The 22430-nt window shown below is 36.5% G+C and overlaps 2 protein-coding genes across 2 annotated transcripts; both read left to right on the top strand.

Annotated features, from left to right (window-relative positions):
• The first annotated feature begins 506 nt into the window (after positions 1-506).
• On the top strand, positions 507-6446 carry LOC147396884 (DNA-directed RNA polymerases II, IV and V subunit 11). Its single transcript, XM_086452175.1, has 5 exons — positions 507-668; positions 771-860; positions 975-1053; positions 1199-1294; positions 6178-6446. The coding sequence occupies exons 1-5, from the start codon at positions 616-618 to the stop codon at positions 6208-6210; spliced, it is 351 nt and encodes a 116-aa protein (XP_086308301.1). The 5' UTR covers positions 507-615; the 3' UTR covers positions 6211-6446.
• A 2855-nt stretch (positions 6447-9301) lies between these two features.
• On the top strand, positions 9302-16905 carry LOC147396885 (peptidyl-prolyl cis-trans isomerase FKBP42-like). The gene is made up of 8 exons (XM_086452174.1): positions 9302-9553; positions 9687-9739; positions 11531-11713; positions 14088-14177; positions 14866-15050; positions 15251-15373; positions 15473-15625; positions 16424-16905. Exons 2-8 carry the CDS (start codon positions 9703-9705, stop codon positions 16748-16750), a joined length of 1098 nt encoding a protein of 365 aa, XP_086308300.1. The 5' UTR covers positions 9302-9553; positions 9687-9702; the 3' UTR covers positions 16751-16905.
• The last annotated feature ends 5525 nt before the right edge of the window (positions 16906-22430 follow it).

Raw genomic sequence — 22430 nt, forward strand, 5'->3', positions numbered from 1 at the left:
TTAATTGGATTGAGTTTGGGCCAACCTGCTTAGGTTACAGCCCTAATTCAAACAAGGGTAATTATAAAAGCACCCTATGAATTAATAAGTGCAATCCACACCATAGCCGAATTATTTTGTCTTATATGGGTTAAAAGTTTCAAAATGAGTTGGATTTGGCGAGGATCATCTCTGTTACGAGGAGATCATCCCTACCAAAAATTAACCCATTCCAAAAATTCTAATTCCATTAAAATTGGTTTACAAGAAAAAATGGACGATTTATAGTTCTTGAACTTTTTTATAGGTTTAAAAATTTTAGAATGAACTGATTTTTGATGAGGATGATCTCTTTATAAAAAAATCAACTCATTATGAAACTTTTAACTCATATAAGACAATAATTCGACTATGTGTGAGTTGCCCTCATTAATCCATGGGGTGCTTTTATAATCACCCTTCAGACAAGGATTCACCACTTGAATTTCAAAGTAACAACCCTACTCGACCTACTCGGAATATGTATTGACTCGTTCGTTTTGACTCAGAATCGTTCGAGTTTAAAACGACTAGGCTTACAAGATGTCTCGGTGGACACTCGACAGAGGTGAGTCTTAGAGAGAGAGAGAGAGCGCCATGAACGCCCCTGATCGTTACGAGCGTTTCGTCGTCCCCGAAGGCACCAAGAAGTAAGATTACTTCATCTTCGCTCTTCCCATCACTTCTCTCGCTCTCTTTGTGGATTTGGGTTTAATTTTCTTACTCTGTTTCTCGATTTTGACCACTAACAGGGTTTCTTACGAGAGAGACACCAAGATCATCAACGCTGCTTCTTTCACCATTGAAAGAGAAGACCACACAGTTGGAAACGTCATGCGCATGTAACTCATCGATCAATCTCCACCGTCCATTTCAAGTTATTCTTCTTCTTCTTCTTCTCTCTCTATATGATTTTACATGTTTAACTTTCTTTCCTATCTGTTTCTCTTTCACAGGCAATTGCATAGGGACCCAAATGTTCTTTTTGCAGGTTACAAGCTTCCGCATCCTCTTCAGTACAAAATCATAGTTAGGGTTAGTGTTTCTGTCAACGTGTTTCTGATTTTAGGGTTTGGTATTATTATTATTAATGGGTTTGTTTAGTTATTTTGAAATCGGAGAAATAATGGGTTTAAGGGTTGTGTTGACTGGGTTTTGAAAAATATAATTTTTTTTTCAGATACACACCACCAGCCAATCTTCCCCAATGCAGGCCTACAATCAGGCCATTAATGATTTGGACAAGGAACTTAACCAGTTGAAGAGTGCCTTCGAGGTTTGATTTCTTTTAACCCCCCTTGAGTTTCACACTTTAACTACTAAGTAAATTTGGGAAAGTTTAGTTTAACTAAAATTTTCCTTATTAAGGATATATATTTGTGAGTTCTTTACTGCTATATGTCGGCAATGCTTAGATTAACCAAAACACAAGGTGGGAAAGTTGAGTGGATACATAAGTAGTGATCACAATTATGGATTTATCTCTTGGACTTGATGTTTAAGCATCAATGTGTTTGAAGTACTGGTGACATAATGCTAGATCATAAAAATAAAAAACTGAGCAATTCAACATTTGCTTCCTAAAACAAAGACAAAGGCATAAGGTGTAACCACATAAGGCATGTAGACAACCACATAGCCACCTTCCTACAATAATTTTCGGCAATTATTCAGCGGGGAATTAGTTGGGTTTAATTTGGATAAATCCAGTTAAGTTTTGGAAAAAAACAATGGGGATTAACAAATGAAATTTTTGGCTCCAAAAAACCCATCAACTTCATCAACCTCCCTAAAATCCCTATTTTGTTCTTGTGATTTGAAGGTTGAAGAAGATATAATCTTGAGGTTGAAGGGGGGCATCTTCAAGGGGTTGGCCCATCGGTAAAACTAGCGATAGGGGTTTGCTCCCTTTGGTCCCGTCTTTGAAACTGGGTGACCTCTTGATTTACCCTGTTGTATGTTGGGAAACTTCTTTGGGTTCGGGATGTGCAATCATAAGGACTAGTCTCATCCCAAAAAGGTTGTGGGATACTCTATGTTCTGTCCTGTGTAGTCAGGTTGGCTTGCCTAACCTACTAAAGCAAGGAGATGCAATTGAAGAGGGTCTTCAAGAGATATACCAGAGAAAGAAGCCCACTTTACTACTCTTAAGCCATACCTTTTTAAAATGCAGCCCCCATCCCAACTAATAAGTGTGCTTTTGGGGCTTGACTACTTCACTTATGGTATTTTATTCAGTGCAGTCAGGTGCACTGCTAAAAGGTAAGGCCCGAGGTTGTTTGGTTCATCCGGATCTTTTGTTTCATAAAGAATGGGCCAAATGGGTCGTTAAGGGTTACTGGTTAGTTGTGTAGTTTATAAGATAGAATGGATTAAGATTTGTTGTGATTTGTCAGTTTGGAACCAGTCATAAAAAGGTTTAAGGAGGTCGATTAATTGACAAATAGCTAATTAATTTGTCAATTCACTGATTTAATTGGTTGGCCCCTTTTTGGAGATTTTTCCCAATTTTTGGAAATATTCATCGAATTTGAGACAATGCTTGTGCATTATCAAGAAAAGACTCACAAATTTTAATTGGTTTCAATATCATAAGGACTGCACATTACATAGACAACCAGATACCACAACACTTTCCTACAATGCCTACCTTTCTTCTCATTACAAATAACTACACAGCTACAATAACTATCTAACTTTGTCCTTTATTTGAATTTAAATAACAACAATCAAGTAACTATCGAACTACAATAACTACTTAGTACCCATCTTTATTTGAATTCGGATAATAACTACTGTCCTCTTTTATTATGAATTCCAATATAATAATTTTTAATTGTGCTATGTCTTTGCCACGTTATTAATATTTACATGCCATCCAAGGAATGGGCAGTTTCTCTACACTCCCCCCCCCCCCCCCCCCCAAAAAAAAAAAAAAAAAAAAAACGGTAACCTTGTCCCCAAGTCTAGAAATCCGGAAAGTGCTTCAGATTATGCCACACTTCACATATGGTAGGCATCTTTAAGTTACGAGTGCGTCCAATGGAAAATCATCTTTGTGATTTCTCGATTATTCATTTCAACCAAGATTCAAAATTTTGTTTATTCTAAAAATATTTGATGGCACGTTACAAATTTCAAACATTTTGAGAAGAAATATTCATGGACTTAATGCTTAGGATAATCTTGGTTCATCTGGATTCTAGTACGACCCTCCACATCAAGGTAGAGAATCCATTATATGCATTGCAAGGTGACTCAGGATATTTTCTATTTTGTATCATGGTTTGTTTTCCCAGTTCTCTTCAATTGTTTGAGGATGGCCAAGCTTCGAGGTGTCATTTGTTGCTTCAAATAGAATCCTCTGGAACATTGTTCCTTTCGCCATTTGTCGAGGCATTTGGAAGGAAAGAAATTGGTGCATGTTCGAGGGCTAGGAGCATTCTTTTCAAAAGATTATTATCTCAGTTTCTTTTATTCTTTTGGTGTAAAATCTTTAGAGAATTTAGGGGATTTTATAATTTCTTTTTGAATATTTTTGCGGGTAGATGGGATTGTGTTTGTAATTTAAGTCTTAAGATGTGAAGAGTAATGCTTCTTGGTGGGTATTCTTTTCGGTTTTCTAGTTCATATGGTTGTTGTATCTGGTGGGTTACCTTGACCTACTTCAAGGTGGTCTACATTATTCCTTTGCTTTTTCATATGATCGAGAAGTGGGCGATGTTTCAAGGCTGCTAGCGTCTATTGAGGAGATCCTAAGAAATCAGGAGTTGGTGGATGTGAGGATATGGGGCATTGGTCGGGATGGAAAGTTCTTAGTGAGGTCCTTCTATCACTCTTCGGCGCAGCTAAGCTTTTAGAAGTTTTCAGAAGTGGCAGTCTGGCCCTAGGGTACCTTCTAAGGTGTGGTTTTTTCTGGGCAGCTTCCTTGGGGAAATTCTCATAATTGTTTGAATCATTTAAAGGGGTCTCCATGGCTAATTTATGTGTTTTTTGTAGAGAGGATGGAAAGTAGGTGAAACATCTCCTTATCCATTGTAAGGTGGCTTGGGAGATTCGGTACCATTTTTAGGTTTTGTTTGGTACTGCGGGATGCCTCCTTGGTTCTATATGTATTATGTTTGAATCTTTGTGGCCGCCACAAAGAGAATTTTGTGGGATCCATCACCATTTGCCATTTGTTGGGGCATTTGGAAAGAGAGAAATTACCGTGTCTTTGAGAGCAAGAAGGATTCGGTGCAAGAGATACTTATTTCAATCCTTTTATAAATATAGATATATAGATAGATATATTAAGATGACAAGGGCAGTTGAGGAAAACAGTCCAAAGCAAGCAACATACACAACAACCACTAAGGCATGGATAGGTTACAAGCCCACTCCCATCTAACTAAAAATCCGTAGGGTCCTTGTTTCTTTTGGTGTAAACTTTGTAAAGAGTTCAAGGGGGTATTTTTGGAGAATTTCATGGGCAGATAGGATTGGGTTTGCTATGTTTCAGCTGAATAATGGCGTTTTCTTATGTTGGTATTTCTGCTTTTTTTTTATCTCTTGAAATTTCTTCCTGAGCATCTCAACCAGCTTTTATTTTTTTAAAATGAAATTTTACTTATCAAATAAAAAATGTTTGGGAAGAAGTAGTTCTAAAAATGTCTTTGCAAGTCGTGACCATCATGACCAACTCCATTGTGCTTGGAACTGAACTTTTCTAAAGAAGGGAGGGTGTATTACACAAGGATTTTCCATCCTTTTCTCTAACCAGCTGAGCTACCTTAACCACTTTCCTAAAGTTCATTTTATTCATCAAATAGTGAGTTGCTTGTGTGGAGGAGAGAACCACTTTACCGAGTTTACGAGGTGAAGGACCGAAGCTCAAGAACCAAGAGCCATGTCTTTCCTCCCAAATAGAGCTATCTCCCAAAGTAATACTATGACACTTCGCCACCTCTTGAATGAGGCTTTATACTTCCAAGCTGCAGTTTAAGAAAGGGATTCTTTTTGGCAACTCTGGGCTGTTCTGGTGATTGGTTTTGATTAGACCCTCACTTAGTTACTCCGCAGAACCAGAAAAACGGTCGAGAAAATAGATAAATATTTTTGTCGTCCGCTTACTGATTTCATGGTTGTGATCACCGTCAAAGGGTTAAAGTTAGGTATCCTCGTGTAGTCCTAAATCCTAATAGGTTTAGAATCTCTACATTAGATTTTAACATCCTTCAGCTGTGTGCATTTGTAATGGCCAACTTTGAGTAAATTCCATCTGAATAGCCTGCTAGTTAAAACCTCAGGTGAACTTAACATTAGATCTTCCCTTCTCTCAGAACAATGAAATAATACTTGCTTAGTCGCTGATCCAAGTTGCATGTAGCCTTCTGCCCTGCGTACTGGCTCCTTGTCAGAATCAATGATCTGCATACAAGTATCTAAGCAATCGGGCAATCTAAACCATCTGTGGCAGAGGTAGCTTGGATGGATAAAATATCAGATCAATGGGTGAGAAAAAAGTCCTTATATTGGGAGGTTAGGATTGCTTGCTTGGTACTATTTTTGGACAGCTCATTGTAAAAGTTGGTTCAATCATTGAAAATCTGAGGTTGATGAATTGGTAAGTTGAATGTAAGGTATATAGGATCGGACTGTATAATGATGATTATGGATACAAATTTGAGTTTTGACACCTCGTAGTATGTGCCATGAGATCTGTACCTACCAATTGCACTTCAACGCTCAAGTCAGGATCACTCACCCAAGAAATAATAATGTAACAAGTCATACTGGCTCACTGATGTGTTCTCTTTAAAGTTTCCTTTCTCTATTTATAGAATTTATGGAGTTGATCTTCATGGTTAGTGCCTGAGATTTTCATAGTGAATCTAGGTTTTTTTCTCAATCTTCTTAGCATTTAATTGCACTTGTAATTTCCCTCGATTTCTAAAATTTATTTTATCCATTTTGTTTTGTATTTGACAATTTTATTGAGTCGTAACTGTTGGAAAGATCTTTGTTGATCTTCACCTCAATATACTTATTATATAGAGGTTGATGTATGTCCAAACACCGAACATGCTATTACTTGTCTCATCACTGCATCTGTCAACAGCAACACATGCTGACACATCTTATGCTGCCTTCTCACTTGTTGTAAAATCTGATCTGCAGGATGAGATGGTGAAGCATACAAGGGAGTACTAGGCAGCTTGCCCTGGAACAGGTGGATGCTTTTATCGATTATGCACTTCTCCAGTCTAATCAAAGCTCGAATTAAAAAAAACACGTTGTACAAATTTTTCTGGGATGCAAAGATGTTTTGATTTACGATTTTAGGATTTTGGTTTGGAGAGGGGAGTTATCTTCTTATCCATGGAAAACATATGATTTTGTGGATTAGGAACCCAAATGACTATATAGTTCGTGCCTCTCTTGACTCTCTTCCTACATGTCCTTCAACTCCAAAGTTGTCTCTTGAACCCTCGTAAGGAGAGCTTACATTGCCCCACTTATTATTTTGGAGTCGCTATCCAGAGTGGTGTCCCATTCCTATGACAACATATGGTGATGGTGTCTATGTGGCACGTTTTGGTTGGAGATTGGGCTGCGTGCCATGAAGAAATTGGCTTGGTTAGGAGCTGAGGTGTTTTTAACTTTTATCAAGATGTGACACGTAGACACCGTTCCTATTATATAGGAGTGGGACACGGTATGTAATCCTGATTCATTATTTTGTGTCACACATCAAACTTGTGGGTGTGCTCCAAAGGGATTGGTTGTGAGAGAAAGCAGAAGAAATTGGAGGCTGGAGTCAATGGGTTGGTTTCGATTTATTTCCAGATATACTCAGAACCGTGACTCAAGTGTATAACAGTGGTTCCAGATCTTTGGAACCTAAATTTGGTTCTACATCATTCGGGTTCCTATAAGATGGATAATTATATTTTGTGAAGGATGAAAAAGTTTACATGTAATTTTTTATAGTTGATGCCAACAATGATTTCTTCAAGCAAAATGCAAATCAAACTTTAGAAAAGAAACATCATGGAAAATTATATTCTTTGTTTGTGGTTGAGATTGAGAAGGAATAATAAAAAATATGAAAGATCATTTGTGTAAAATGAAAGTACGGAAACAATGGCTGCATTCTTATTTTAGATTATGAATTTTGATAATATGTCGCAGTTTTTGGCTAAACGCACTTGACGCCATTTTCTCTTTCTTGCCTATAGTGAAAAAAGAAATTTTCTGATCTGATCACTTTGTGACATTCAAAAACATTATTCAATACAATGGAGTTGTAAAGGACAAAATTATATGAATTTTAATATATATATATATATATATTTATTTTATTTTTTTATTTTTTTCATCGTTGAATTTTATTTTTAAATTTGGGTGCTCGCTAGCCGTCCATTTTCAACATCTTCGATCAAGTTCGAAAAATATATATATATATTTTGAATATGAATATTTTCATGAAATCTAAAAATCTGTATTGTTGGATTGTAAATGTGATAATCGTTGGATTGTAAATGTGATAATCAATGTGGGCCAAATGATTTTTTTTAAGATTTAAAATAAAAAAAAATTAAATATGTGGGGAGTGGGGGAAGAGAGAGAATCTCTTTATTGCTGATGTTATTTGAGTCACATGTCAAGCGTTTGTTGGACTGTAAGCAAAAGCGTCAAGTGCGTGTGCATCAAAACCGTGTCATATTATCAACACTTAGATTATAAAATCAACTCCAACAGACTCTTTATTCTTGACATCCTCTTCGTTATAAGAGTCCAATTACAAAAAATCGATGCAACCGACTCTTTATTGTCAAATGTTAAAGTTTATTAAAAACTGGAAATTGAGATAAAGATTCACTATATGTAGCAAATTGCATTGGCTCATTATTATTAAAAATCTAATATAAAATATAAAAAATACTTTCCTTACTAACTTAGTAAGTTTTCAAATCTTACTAAAGATCGTTAGGCCCAAATGGATTATCACATTTACAATCGATCACAACATCCTTTTATATTTCATGGAAAAGCGCTCTCTCTCTCTCACACACACACACACACACACACACACACATATATTTAAATTTTTGAGCTTGATTCAAGGTGTTGAAATAGACGGCTATCGAACTCCCAAAACGTATAATTATAAATAAACGGTGAAAAATAATTTTTTTTTCAAAGTTCTTAGAATTTCGTTCTCTAGAAGCATGTGGTATTGGATCGTGTTTTTAAATTTCAAAATGTTAGGTCACGACTCTTATTAAGATTTAAGTCAATTTTCAACAAATCTTTAACAAATGAAAGATTTGTTGAATCTCTTGGAGCACCCAACAGATTTTGAACTAACTAAAATAACATTTGTCAGATTTTGACAAAATATACTCTTTATTGTAAAGAACATTGTTGGAAATGTTCTAACTTTGACTAAATCATATTTACTTCTAACAACTTCATTGATCAAAGGGAAGGGTTGGACTAATTGATCTAAGATATTGGGTGCTCCCTAATGTGACATGGGCTAGAATCATAAATTTTCTCGGGATACACAACGATATATCCTCATTAATATGTGCAGTTGTGTATCCTAAAGAAAAATCTATGGTTCTAACCCATGGCATGTCAAGGAGCATATGTCAGAAGGGGCGTCAAAAAATTACGAATAATTTTTTTTTTTGAATAATGATTTTCTGATGCCCCCCTCTAACACATTTCCATTGCATAACCGTAAATCTTTTGCCTTGGGATACATAGAATCATAAATATTTTTCTTATGTATCCCGATGAAATGATCTATGATTTTGTGATGGGGATGTCAAATTATCACAACTGTTTTTTTATCTCACTAACTTTTCCTCATAGCGCTCATAGGGTATTTTCAAATGTACAAAATTACCCTTGCTAGGCTGCACGTCCACGGTAAATAGCCTTTAAGGAAAAAGTCTCTCTAAATCAAAAAAAATTATCCTAAAAAGCCATTAAAAAGGGCTGTTCTTGCACTTTTTAGGGTGCTTAATGAGTGCTGACCTATTTTCCCTTAACTATGAATTTCCTTCTAAATTGATCTATAGAAAATGCAATTTCCATTCAAAAGAAATTGAATAAAGTTAGATTGTTTTTTATCCCCAGAGGAGAATTTTTTTTTATCTGAGTCGAAAGTTTATTCACTACAACAGGAAACTTGTGCCCTCTGAAAATTGATTTTCCATAAAAAGTTGACTTCAAGAAACGATTTTCACCCTTACTAGCAAGACTCACGGACGGCTTCTTCTTATCCTCCGCATCATATACATAATTCTCGACTTTCATGCAGATGTCTGTATCGAAGGGTAATAGTGATGTTATTGTTAGCTGTGCAATTTGGAGCAATGTGAACATTTTGTCTGTATCAAACTTTTGATACAAGCAATTGTTGTACCGAAGCTGTTTCCTCTAAACATCAGTCTATAGCTTGTTTACTCCGTTTCTTCTTCTCTTCTTCTTTCTCTGCTATTCTGCTTTTCAAAACCCTAGCTCGAGAAATCTCTCCAACGTAAGTCATTCCTCCATGATCAGTTTCATTTCCTGTTAGATAGATCTGATTTTCAAGTGTGGATTCAACTTGTTCTTTTGGTTACTGTAATCTACACAAATTTGATTACTAACTTTTATTCGATTTATTCAAGTTTGTTTCTTTGAAGAATGGAGGATATTCAGGATCAGCAAACTCAGTCAGTTGGTAATCCATCAAACACTCACTCTATTTTAGAAAATTTAATTCCTTTATTTATTCTAATTTCTGTCATTCATAGTGATCTAGTGAAGCACCCATTTAAATTTTGGTCAATAAAATGGGATATAAATTCACTTGATCAGATATAGATGTTTGTAGTTTTAAGATCCTCATTTTGTTCTTAATTCATTGTATCGTTATAAGGGAAATTGATTTCAAACTATGACAAAAAGTATTGATGAAGCATTTGAGAAACTTAGAAATGAAATTAGAATAAAATTTGACGAGGATGTTGAGATAGATGAGTGGAGAGACTGAGAAAGATCAAATTAGAAATGAATGCATTTGTGAAAATGTAGGAGTAGCTTCGATAGACGATGAACTTAGAGAAAGTTGATTGAGATGGTTTGGGCATGCTCAACATATATCGACTAGAGGCCCAATCAGAAGGGATACGAAAGTTGAAGGTGCAAACATGGTGAGAGGAAGACCAATAGAACATGGTTTTAGACAGTGAGAGAGTATATGCGTACACTTTCAGTAACATAAGACGTAGCTCTGTATAGTATTGAATGGAGGAACATGCTTCGTTTAGCCAACCCCAAAGCTCTGGGATTCTTGGATGATGATGAAACTCTACTACTTAGATGATCGTGATTTGACGCTGAAAACAACTTGTAATCCAACATCGACATAATTTGTAAAATGAGAATCATCATAGATTCAAGCAAGAGCTAAACCAACTGTCGGATGACCATAACATACATCAGTTGTAACTGTATCATTTTCCATGCCATTTGCTACTGTTTCTCCTTGTGAATGTGAGAGCATTGGAAACCTCCTATACTCTAAAACTGTTCATTAGATAAACGTAATGCGTGGTAGTGGCCAGTGGGGCAAAAGTTTTTCGTTGACCAAATGATTTAGGTGTCTCCTTCTACCTCGGCTAGTAAGAAAAACTCTAATCATGCTCTTCATCATAGAAACTACCTCTGTAATCAGATGCATTAATACTTCTGCTGCTGCCACCAGAAAAAAATTTGGCGGAGAAATTTGTTTTACTGAATTCTCTATAGGGGTTACTGTTCCCTCGAAAAACATTGCTCGACTTGCAACACTACTTCTGGCTAGTTCCCAATTAAATCAAACTGGCATTTCGAGCAACAATACAACACTTACAATTGACTTATTTATTAACAAACTGGCACTTGGAGCAAAGTTGTTTCTTCATTTCCTCCTTACTCCTTGGTGAAACTCTCATCTACTTATCAGAAAAAAAGGGGGAATCATATTTCCGTCTGCCTATGTCTAATGGAAAATTGAGTTAATTCATCGCAAACAATAGGTACGTGTATTTATTTATTTGAAACTTTTGGGGCATTTTAAATTAGGTGCACAGTTGTAGTATTTTGGCTAATGTGGTGGTTGGCAGGTGAAAATCGAGCTTCTTAAAGTGCTCTATTTTTTTTCCTATATGGTTATGCTTTCTTTAATATGTTTGTATGTATTGCATGGATGTTTCTATACCATCGAACTAGTTATTTCTTCTGTTATACTTTCATATTAGTTTTTCCACATCTCATCATTTCTTTTTGAGGGAGGAATCCAGTTCAATCGGTGATACTCTGAAGAATTGATTCTGTATTGTGTTCTGAAGTTGGAAAAAACTTTGATCAGTTAGCTGTAGAATGCAGTCTAAGAATATATGTTATTTTGTTGCTTCTTGTTACTACAAGGTTGATTTTGTTAATGTTCACAAGAAAAAAACAAAGTACTGATGTCCTGTACAATTAACAGGTTCCGATGGTGATAATGAAATAATTGCTGAACATGCTGCATTCGTTCATGGGGAACCTCCACAAGATACTATAGGTCCCCCAAAAGTTGACTCCAAAGTGGAAATCCTTCATGAGAAAGTCAAGAAGCAAATCATCAAGGAAGGGCATGGTCAGAAGCCAACAAAGTATTCCACATGCTTTTGTAAGCACCCTAATTACTAAGATATGTTAGTACTAAACCCACAGTTAGAAGCATATCGATGCGATGTTTCAGTCAAGAGAAAAAACGAAATGGTCTTTGACCGAAACATTCACAAAATATTAAATGTTTTGAATCGATTTTCATTCCAAATTTGGCTGAAGCTGGAATGTGCCACCAAAACATTCCAAAACAGCATGGAATTTTGAACCATGTCTACCATTGTATGGCTACATTCTATTCAAACCCTGCACCTCTTGATCATGTGCAAATTCCAATCTAGGCACTGTTATTAATGTCAATCATGGTTTCAAATCTTTGTTTGACATTGCGACTCGTTCATGGACGAAACCGAGTTGTACAGGACGAGTCAACTCGTCTTTGGGCGACATAGATCTTTTAACTCACTTTACAATTATTTATTCATGTATATTTGTATAAAAATAATTTTTAAGTATTTTTTATGAAACAGGTAAGATTAGAAAATGTTTGATCATAAATTCATATTTTATTTAGATAATAAATATTGAAATTCTTAAAAACAATTAATTATTTTAATCAAAATAGAATGCATACACCTTAGCATTGATATAGTGTATCTCAAAATAGAATGATACCCCACTTGACTGGTGTGAATGAAGAAATTTGAATTTATTGAGATTCTTGGATGATGATTACATTTGCTCATTGGGTTTATAAAGATTGAAACATCCACCAATATGGAAAGACAATTAATCAATCCAATATTCTAAAATACCTAATTGATGCAAATCTAATATCTTCATGATATGTGATGGGATACACCATAGCATTGATATAGTGCATCTCATGCACATTATTATAATGCATACACCTTATCTCTATTACTCTCCCGCAATTGCATGGTCCTTTAGATAAAGACTATGAATTAATTACATAAAATATTAGTCTTTGATCTCATGAAGAAGTCGAATATGGATAGCCGCAAGGTCCAATCATGCTTGATGGTGGTTACCGCCTGTTTATAAAGTCCATCACTGTCGTATCCCACTTATTTTTGAGTTTGTCAGAGTCAGTGGCCCACTAGATTAGATTTGTCATGATCTCTCCCAAAAGCATAGAACTATGTATCATGCGGTTTAAATACAAGAACTCTCATTGAAGAGATTTTAGATCAAATAAAAATTGAGATCGAGAGGCATTAACTTTTGAAGTATGGAGGTTTGTAGAAACATAGAGAAAGGTGGGATTTTTATTGAAAAAAAAAAACTAAATACTAATAAAGGGAACAAATTAAATGATTTAGGTTTGGCGATGGCAGTAGCACCATCGCCAAAGAACGCCGCACCAAGATCGATGTGCTTAGTGGAGCTTGAGCTTTGATACCATGAAGAAATTTGAATTTTATCAAGATTCTTGGATGATGATTACATTTGCTCATTGGGTTTATAAATATTGAAACATCCACCAATATAGAAAGACAATCAATCGATCCAATATTCTATAGTATCTAATTGATACTAATTGATGCAAATCTAATATCTTCAAGATATGTGATGAGATACACCATGGCATTGATATATTGTATCTCATGCACATTATTATAATGCATACACCTTATCTATATTAGTGAGTTTTGCTGACTTGGCCTAGATTTTCAAAATATTGTCTGAGTCATATCCTTTATCTTGTGAGATATGTGAATCCTGAGACGTCATGTAAATCCGGCTCATTGGTAAAATGATAGCTAGATGACTTGGATGAGATTTAAAATTATGATCTCAATGTGGTCAGATTGCTGAGACATTTGTTATGGGTTCTTCAGGACAAGTTTTCTCTTCCTCAAGCAAGCATAGAAATCAAAAACTTCTCTTTCAATATGAGGAAGGTTTGACCGTATTAGTTTGGGAATACTATATTAGGGTTCCTACTACTGAATTCCCAATATAGTGAGAACGTATACTCACATACCCTTCATAGTATCACTAATATCTATAATATATTCTAATCCATTACGAGTTTTGCTCTGTTGGTCTCTCTTTTCACGTGACACATGTGAACAAAATGGTCCAATGATCTTTGTTGCAAGAGGGCTATAATTTATTTTCTGTGGACCATGAGGAAAATAAGTTTCAGTATGTAAGTCTCATGTACTTGTGTATCATCATCCTGACTAACCTTGAATTATCCCTTAACAAGCTAAGCTTTTGGTTTTGGGAGGGACAAATGCATTTTATTGTGTATTTCTTGTATTTTTCAAATGCTATGGGTCAAAGTTTTTTTTTCCCCAAACAGTCTAGGATCCCAAATTTGCATTATACAAGGAAACATTAGCTAATTTTTTTCCATGGGAGGTCTGGGGACTTGGTATATCTGAGTGATTTCTTTGTTCTGACAGTGCACTACAAAGCATGGACTGAAAGCACTGAACACAAGTTTGAAGATACATGGCAAGAACAGCGACCAATTGAATTGGTTTTAGGAAAAGGTATTTGCCTACCAGATTTGGTGTTACAATTATTTGTTTTTCTTTTTTCCCCATTTTGGTTAAAATTTATGCAAATCAATCATAGTGATGGTTCTCAAGTTAATCACTTGTTTTGGGAGTCTGTTAAGATTTTGTTTTGAAGTAGTTTGAATTCTATGCAAGCATTTGGTTGTACCATGGTAGATCGTTAATCAGAAGATGATGATGGCATGGGACAAGGAATTATAGATTTGAGCGAACTGACACAGACTACTTAAGTCAGCTACAAAGTATCCTTGGCTTTTACTTAATTTACAATGGAACCTTAGTCAAAGAAGTCTAGTTAAATAAGTTCCATTAAAGGTAGATAACTCACAAGCCACATCATAATACATACTTCTTATTCCACTATTCCCATATACAAAAAATTCCAGTGAGAGTATGAGATTATCTTGAGTGACTCTACACTCTAGACTCTACAAAGATTTGCATTGAAAAGCTGAGAATAATGTAGATTTTTCTTGTTTATTTCGTGGCAATCTTTCTATATCATTTTTGTTGCTTATCTCTGTGAATGAAAACCAATCATTACCCCTACCACATTTTTATTGATATTTTTTAAGTTTTTTAATATCCTATTGATTTTAAATCTACTTTACTATTAAAAACATAATATGAGTATTCATAATCCTTCCTTATATTTCGACAGAAAAAACCGAGATCACAGGATTGGGAATTGGTGTATCAAGCATGAAGGCTGGTGAACGTGCTTTGTTGCATGTAGGCTGGGAGTTATGCTATGGTAAAGAGGGAAGCTTTTCCTTCCCAAATGTTCCACCTATGGCAGATGTCTTATATGAAGTTGAACTTATTGGTTTTGATGAAACTAAAGAAGTAAGTTTGTACCCATTCAAATTGATCAGGGATCTAGAATGGGTTCCTAGGTTTATATATTCCTGATGCCTCAATTTGAACTACCACTCATGTTTTCCCTGTTTGGCTCACATGTTCATCTTCCGAAATTATTGAGGCATCAACATCACTAAAGTGCTGAGCACATAGGTTTCTGACTTGAAGTCTGATACATTTTTCAGGGGAAAGCTCGCAGGGACATGACTGTGGAGGAAAGGATAGGAGCAGCAGATCGAAGAAAGATGGAAGGGAATGTTTTTTTCAAGGATGACAAATTGGAGGAGGCTATGCAACAGTATGAAATGGTTATGAACTTATTTTCTTATATCCGTCTGTTATAGTCAATAATTCTGGCTTTTTGAGTTGGCACAAAAAGTTGTACTGATGTTTCTTCATTCTTTCAGGCCATAGCATACATGGGAGATGACTTCATGTTCCAGTTAATGGGAAAGTACCAGGATATGGCCTTGGCCGTAAAAAACCCATGCCACCTCAACATGGCAGCTTGTTTAATAAAGCTCAATCGCTGTGAAGAAGCCATTGGGCAGTGCAGCATTGTAAGTGTTTTGTTTCATGACGATACTGTTCACTTTTTATATGTGTGTTGCTTGCTGATCATAATAATTGCTGAGACTCCAGTTTTCGGCTTTCTCAAACTTTCCAGCTTGCAAACCTTTGGTCCTTAACGACCTTCTAGGTTCTAATGTTCACCATAAAATATAAAAAAGGGCGCTGTACCCTGTTTTTCATAAAATATGTAAATGTGGTGCATATTTTTATCTGTAGTTATGACCCATAGATAGGGCTGCAAACTCATGCTCGACTCAAGTGGTAGAAGCCCTCAACCTAACCCGAGCATTAAGCCTGGGCTCATTAATCCAAGCTCAACCCGAGCTTGAGCTTCTAAACTCGGGTTAGTCCGAGTTAGGTAGTTTTGGGCAGGTTGGGCTCGCTGAACAAGCCTAATTTTGTTTTAATTTGCAAATTTTTTTAATCTTAAATAAGAAATACAATTAATATAAATAAATTTTTTATATCTTAAACAATAAATAATTAAAAACACTTTAAAAATAAGCAAAAGCATATGATTAATATAAAAATATTTAGATATTATTAAATAGCCTCGGGTTCGGGTTGAGTTGGGTTTCCCCAAACCGATTTAAGATCAAGTTGGATTATTCTAACCCAGGCTCAACTCATGTTCTACATAAATTGGCCCAGGCTTACCCATCAATCGGGTTGAGCTCGGGCCAGCCCACCCAAGTTGCAGCCCTATCCACAGAAGGATAGGTATTTTCTTCTTGATCATCGACATAAACTACAAATGGTACTAAGGTTTCTTGATGGGCTCTCAGGTGTTGGGTGAGGATGAAAAGAATGTGAAAGCACTATTCAGACGAGGAAAAGCTAGAGCTGAACTTGGGCAGACAGATGCTGCACGAGAAGATTTTCTTAAGGCTCGTAAATATGCACCAGAAGACAAGGCTATCACGAAGGAGTTACGTTTGCTTGCTGAACATGACAAGGCTGTTTATCAGAAGCAAAAAGAGCTCTACAAGGGGATATTGGGACCGAGGCCAGAACCCAAACCCAAGCGAAATAATTGGCTATTCCTCGTTTGGCAATGGCTACTGGCTTTATTTCATCGCCTTTTCAAGCTCGAAAAGCACAAAACTGACTAATCTGATCTGAGTGGTAGAGGAGCACTGAAAGTAAGAAGCTTCTTTTATCTTTTTTAACGTCAAGTAGATGAAACACGACAAAACTTAGTTGTGTGTAGACTGCATCTTTGTTATAATTATCTCTAATCAATAACAAGTTTTGAATGCTTTCAACATGATTCTGATGCTCATTCATCTCTTAAAGCTTTCCTAGCTGTTCTTTATTCTCACCATAACTAGATTTGTCTATAGGAACCCTTGCATGAACTCTTCCATTTAATGGGGTTAAACCAACGAGATTCAAGCATACATTTGACATTGAAAGTGGAAGAGGCAATGATTATTGTCAATTAACCGTGTCTTTTTATTCAAAGAAAGCATTCTTTCAAGACATCCCCTCATAGAAATCTTCTTGTTTTGAGTTCCAATGCCTCTTGAGAGAGAGAAGAAATATGGTCAATCCTCGCCTAACCCAATGTAAAGAAAGAGAGAGAGTTCATAGACCGTTAGATTGCAAACAGGGAAGGCAATTAATATTGTCAGAATCCTCTTTCTTTTATCTGCTATCGAAAGATCGTTCGAGTCTATAATCTTTAACCTCCCCTAAAACCTTATCTTGTTCTCGAGGTTTGAGGGTAAGAAATGGAATCATTGGGTTGAATATGAGTGATAATTTAAGTCAAATTCGCTGGGTGCTTAGGTGAATATCAAGGGCTTTTGGTGAAAATTGTATACTAAGGGCAATTCAATCGTTTTGTGTTTTTCTCATGGAAGACCACGATCAAGGGATATGTCATCAAAATTGTTTGTTTATCAGTTATCACCCATGAAAAATGGGTAGGAATAGTTTTCCTCGAATTAAAAGTTTCAGAATGAGTTGATTTTTGGTGAGATGATCATAGACTTCTAACCTCATCAAAAGTGGTTTATACAAAAAGAAAAAAAAAAAATACGGTTAGAAGTTTTGGAATGAGCTGATTTTTTGTGAGGAGGATCTCCTCACCGTAGAGATCATCCTCACCAAAAATCAGCTCTTTCCGAAACTTTTAACCCGTATAAGACAAAAAATAAATTGGCTATAGTGTGAGGTGGCCTTAGTAATAAGTGGGGTGCTTATAACACTATCCAAACTTAAATTCAACTCGTGTGCATGGAGTTGAGTCAAGTAAATAACTCATGGGTCAACTTGAATAAGTCAAATGAAAATATATTAAATTTATAAATATTAAAATCAGTAAAAAAAATTAATTTTTATTCTTCACAAAATTAATTTTTAAGTTGATTCAATGATTTGCCAAGTTGATTACATGGAATTTTGGATCGAGTCACTTTGAAATCCAATTGTGTGGACTTGGTCAAGTTTGATGTTGAATCGACGGGGCTTTATAACTATACTAAAAACTAACTCTCTTTTCCATCATTCATTTTTCAGTGACCATTTTTCTTAGGCTGGCTATGGTGCTTTCGGGTTTTCTTTTAGTTCCTATGTTGCTCAAAGTGTTATCATGGAATGTTAGAGGGTTAGGTGAGAAGAGAAAAAGGGCAGCGGTGAAAGCTTTCATTAGAAGCAAAAATCCCCTCATTGTCACGCTTCAAGAAACGAAACTAGCTCAATGTGATGACAAGATCATAATGGTTATTTGGGGAAGTAACATGGATTGGATAACCCTCTTGGCTATAGGGTCAGCTGGAGGGATTCTTATGATGTGGAACAAGGATTGGATCTAAGTAATAGATATCTTAGTTGGGGCCTTCTCGGTTTCTATCTTATGCAGGAATTGTGATTATGACTTTCAATGGGCGTTTTCCAAGATTTATGGGCCAACTATTAGTAGGGAGAGACAACAATTTTTGGAGGAGCTAGAAGATGTGGCGGGGTATTGGGAGAAACCGTGGGTTCTAGGGGGGGATTTTAATGTTACCAAATTTACCCAAGAGAAGAACAGGGATTCGAATATAACTAAGGGTATGAGAGACTTCAATGACTTTATAAGCAGATATTGTCTAATGGACTTCCCTCTTCTGGGTAGACGGTTCACGTGGTCAAACAACCAAAGTAACCCAAGGATGTCTAGACTAGATAGGTTTTTGGTAGATAATGAGTGGGAGGAGAAGTTTCATAATGTGATTCATTCGGCCAGCCCTAGTTCGATCTCTGATCACACCCCTATCTTTTTGGAAGCTGGACACCCTAGACTATTCCCACTCCGTTCAGATTTGAAAACATGTGGCTAGCCCAACCCAACTTCTTAGATCTAGTCAGAGAGTGGTGGATGGAGGGCTCTGCTATAGGAAATCCGGGTTGTGTATTCAAAAGGAAGCTCAGATTTGTGAAAGATAAGTTGAAGGTGTGGAGTAAAGAGGTTTTGGGAAAAATTGATTTAAAAAAGAAAGAGATTTTGGTAAACATTGAAATCTTGGACAAAAAGGAGGAAGAAAGGAATTTGACATTGGACGAAAGAGGCAAAAGAATGGAGTTGAAATCGGAATTCCAAAGAGTTGCGTTTATGGAGGAAATAAGTTGGAGACAAAAATCGAGAGTCAAATGGCTGAAGGAAGAGGACAACAACACAAATTTTTTTCACAAAGTAGCAAACTTTCATAAAAGAAGTAATCAAATGGACAAACTCTACATCAAGGATATTATGGTGGAATGAGAGGAGGAGATTAGGGAAGGTGTGGTCGAGTTCTATAAGGATTTGTACAAAGAAAATGAACCCTTGAGACCACGACCAGATAATCTAGACTTCAAGTACTTGAACAATGAGGAGAGGGAGTGGTTAGAAAGAGAAATAGGAGGAGGAGGTGAGATCAGTCCTTTTTTCGATGAGTGGGGACAAGGCACCAGGGCTGGATGGCTTCATCATGAAAATTTTCAAATATTGTTGGGAAATCGTGTCGCAGGATTTCATGAAAGTCATCAAGGAGTTGCAAGATAAGAAGTGTCTGGACTATAGCCTCAACCATACATTTGTGGCCTTGATCCCTAAGAAAAATTGAGCTTATAAGATAGGAGACTTCAGACCCATTAGCCTGGTGAGCTCGGTGTACAAAATTTTATCCAAAGTGCTGGCTTGTCGGTTGAAAATAATTCTCCCTAGCCTTATTGATGATGAACAAGGTGCTTTCATTAGGGGTAGATAAATTCTTGATGGAGTTTTGATTGTCAATGAGTGTCTAGATTCCAGGATTAGGAACAAGAAGGAGGGGATGGTAGGGAAAATAGACTTGTAGAAGGCTTATGATCATGTGAGTTGGGGTTTTCTAGAATACATGATGGGAAGAATGGGTTTTGGAGCAACATGGATCAGTTGGATTATGAAATGTGTTACGACGATGTCTTATTCGATCCTTGTTAACGTGAGTCCAGTGGGTTTTTTTTAAGGGAATGAGAAAGTTGAGGCAAGGGGACCCTTTATCTCCATTCTTGTTTCTTATTGTAGCTGAAGCATTGGGTAGATTATTTAGAAAAGCCGTCGAGTTAGATAAGCTGTCGGGGTTTAGGGTGAATGATGGACCTCTGATCTCTCACCTTCAATTTGCGGACGACACATTAGTCTTGTTACATCATTCGAGAGATCGGGTGAGAGTTCTTCGTGTTTTACTATGTTGTTTTGAGGCTATGTCTGGGTTACACATTAACTTGCATAAGAGTAAGCTTTTCGGGGTTGGAGAAGTTGAGGATATTCATCTGATGGCTGTAACCTTGGGTTGTGGGTATGATACCTTACCCACATCATATTTGGGCCTACCGTTGGGAGCACCCTACAATAGCATCAAAATTTGGGAAGGAGTGGTTGAAAGGGTGGAAAAAAACTTGAGCATGTGGAAATTCAGGTATTTGTCAAAGGGAGGAAAATTAACTTTGATTAAAAGCACTTTAACGAGTATACCGGTTTACTTTCTCTCTTTGTTCACTCTCCCGAGATCCGTAAAGACTAGACTAGAAAGGCTCATGAGGAATTTCTTGTGAAACGATACTAGTGGTTAGAGGAAGTACCACCTGGTCAAATGGAAGTTAATTTGCATGCTCAAGAAGAATGGGGGACTAGGGATTAGGGGGCTTAGATTATCAAATAGAGCACTTTTAGGAAAATGGCTATGGCAATTTGGCAAGGAGAGGGGTAGTCTGTGGAGGAAGGTTATTAGGGCTAAGTAAGGGGAAAGGAGGTTAGGTTGGTATAGTGGTGAGGCAAATGATCCATATGGGTGTAGTATTTGGAAAGGGGTTCTTAAAGTGAGAGAGGATTTTGAAAGAGGAATTAAGTTCAAAGTGGGTTTGGGGGACAGTATCAGATTCTGGGAGGATTGGTGGTGCGGTGCATCGTCTCTAGCAACTCAATTTCTGTCTTTGTACACTTGTTCTATTAAGAAGAATTGCTCTATCAAGCAATGTTTGATCGGCACGGAGTCCAAACCTACGTGGGATTTGGGGTTCAGGAGAAACTTTAACGATTGGGAGCTAAACGAGATGACATCTTTTCTTGATCTCCTGCATTCGATACATCTCAATGATAGCGAACAAGATAGGTGGTAGTGGAAAAGAGGAAAGGAGTCGAGATTCTCTGTCAAGTCCTTCTACGAGAGCCTTATTCCCTCTGTTGAGCGATTCCTCTCAGGGTCCATCATTTGGTCCAAGTATGTTCCCTCTAGAATATCATTTTTTCTTTGGTTGGCCTATCTCGGTAGGTTACTCACGTTGGATAACTTGATTGTTCGGGGTTGGATCACGCCTAATTGTTGTCCCCTTTGCTTGAGGGATGAGGAATCGGTAGATCACATTTTGATTCATTGCTCCTTTACTCACATTATTTGATCAACATTCCTTGGTCTATTTCGTATTAATTGGGTCTTCCCTCGTAAGTTTTCATCGTTGTTTGTTGAATGGGCTAGTACTGCTTTCCATTCCAGAGAAAAGAATTCATGTGGGCTATGCTACCTTCAGTTGTTGCTTAGGGGATTTGGAACCAGAGAAATAACAGGGTGTTCAATAGTAAGATTAGAAGTACTCATGCGGGTTTCTTGGAGATCCTGGGCTTAATTTATCTTTGGTTGAAACAGTACATTGAGTTCGCGGGGTTTACTTTTGATGACTTTGTGTTTAGATGGAACTCTTTGTGTAATCTTTGATTTCTTTTAGTTTTCTTTTGCTTTGTTATTTTTAGAGAGGCTTTCTCGGCTTCATTGTACTCTTCCCCCCCCCCTCCCCTTTTTTCAATATATTATACATTTAAAAAAAAAAAAAAAACTAATGACTTTTTTCCCAAGTAATTTAAAAGATTGGATTATCCATAATTTTAAATTGTTTGAAGGGAAATTTTAGTGACATGCCACAATATCTAAGGACGGTTCAAAGTAAAAAAAATTAAAAATTTTATTTTAAGGGCACCCTTAACTTCTTTGATGAATCAATACGTCGAAAACTGACCACAAGATGTAATCTTCTTCTCTAATCTTTATCTTTCTCTATTTTTCTTATTCTTCTCCTCTCTCTCTCTCTCTCTCTTTCTTCATCTCCTCCTCCTCCCCCTCCTTAGATATCTCTCTGTTTTTCGCCTGAATTGTTGGAGGATGAGAGGGGTGGCCTTTGACATGAAGTGCCCTAAACATTTTTTTTAAATGTTTAGAGGTGTGCTTAAAACTCGGGGGACGTGTCAATAAAATTTCCGTGGTTTAAAAATATATAATTTTTTTTGGATAA

This window comes from Akebia trifoliata, chromosome 8 (genome assembly GCF_017979445.1).
Source record: "Akebia trifoliata isolate Shusen 1 chromosome 8, ASM1797944v1, whole genome shotgun sequence".
NCBI lineage: Eukaryota > Viridiplantae > Streptophyta > Magnoliopsida > Ranunculales > Lardizabalaceae > Akebia > Akebia trifoliata.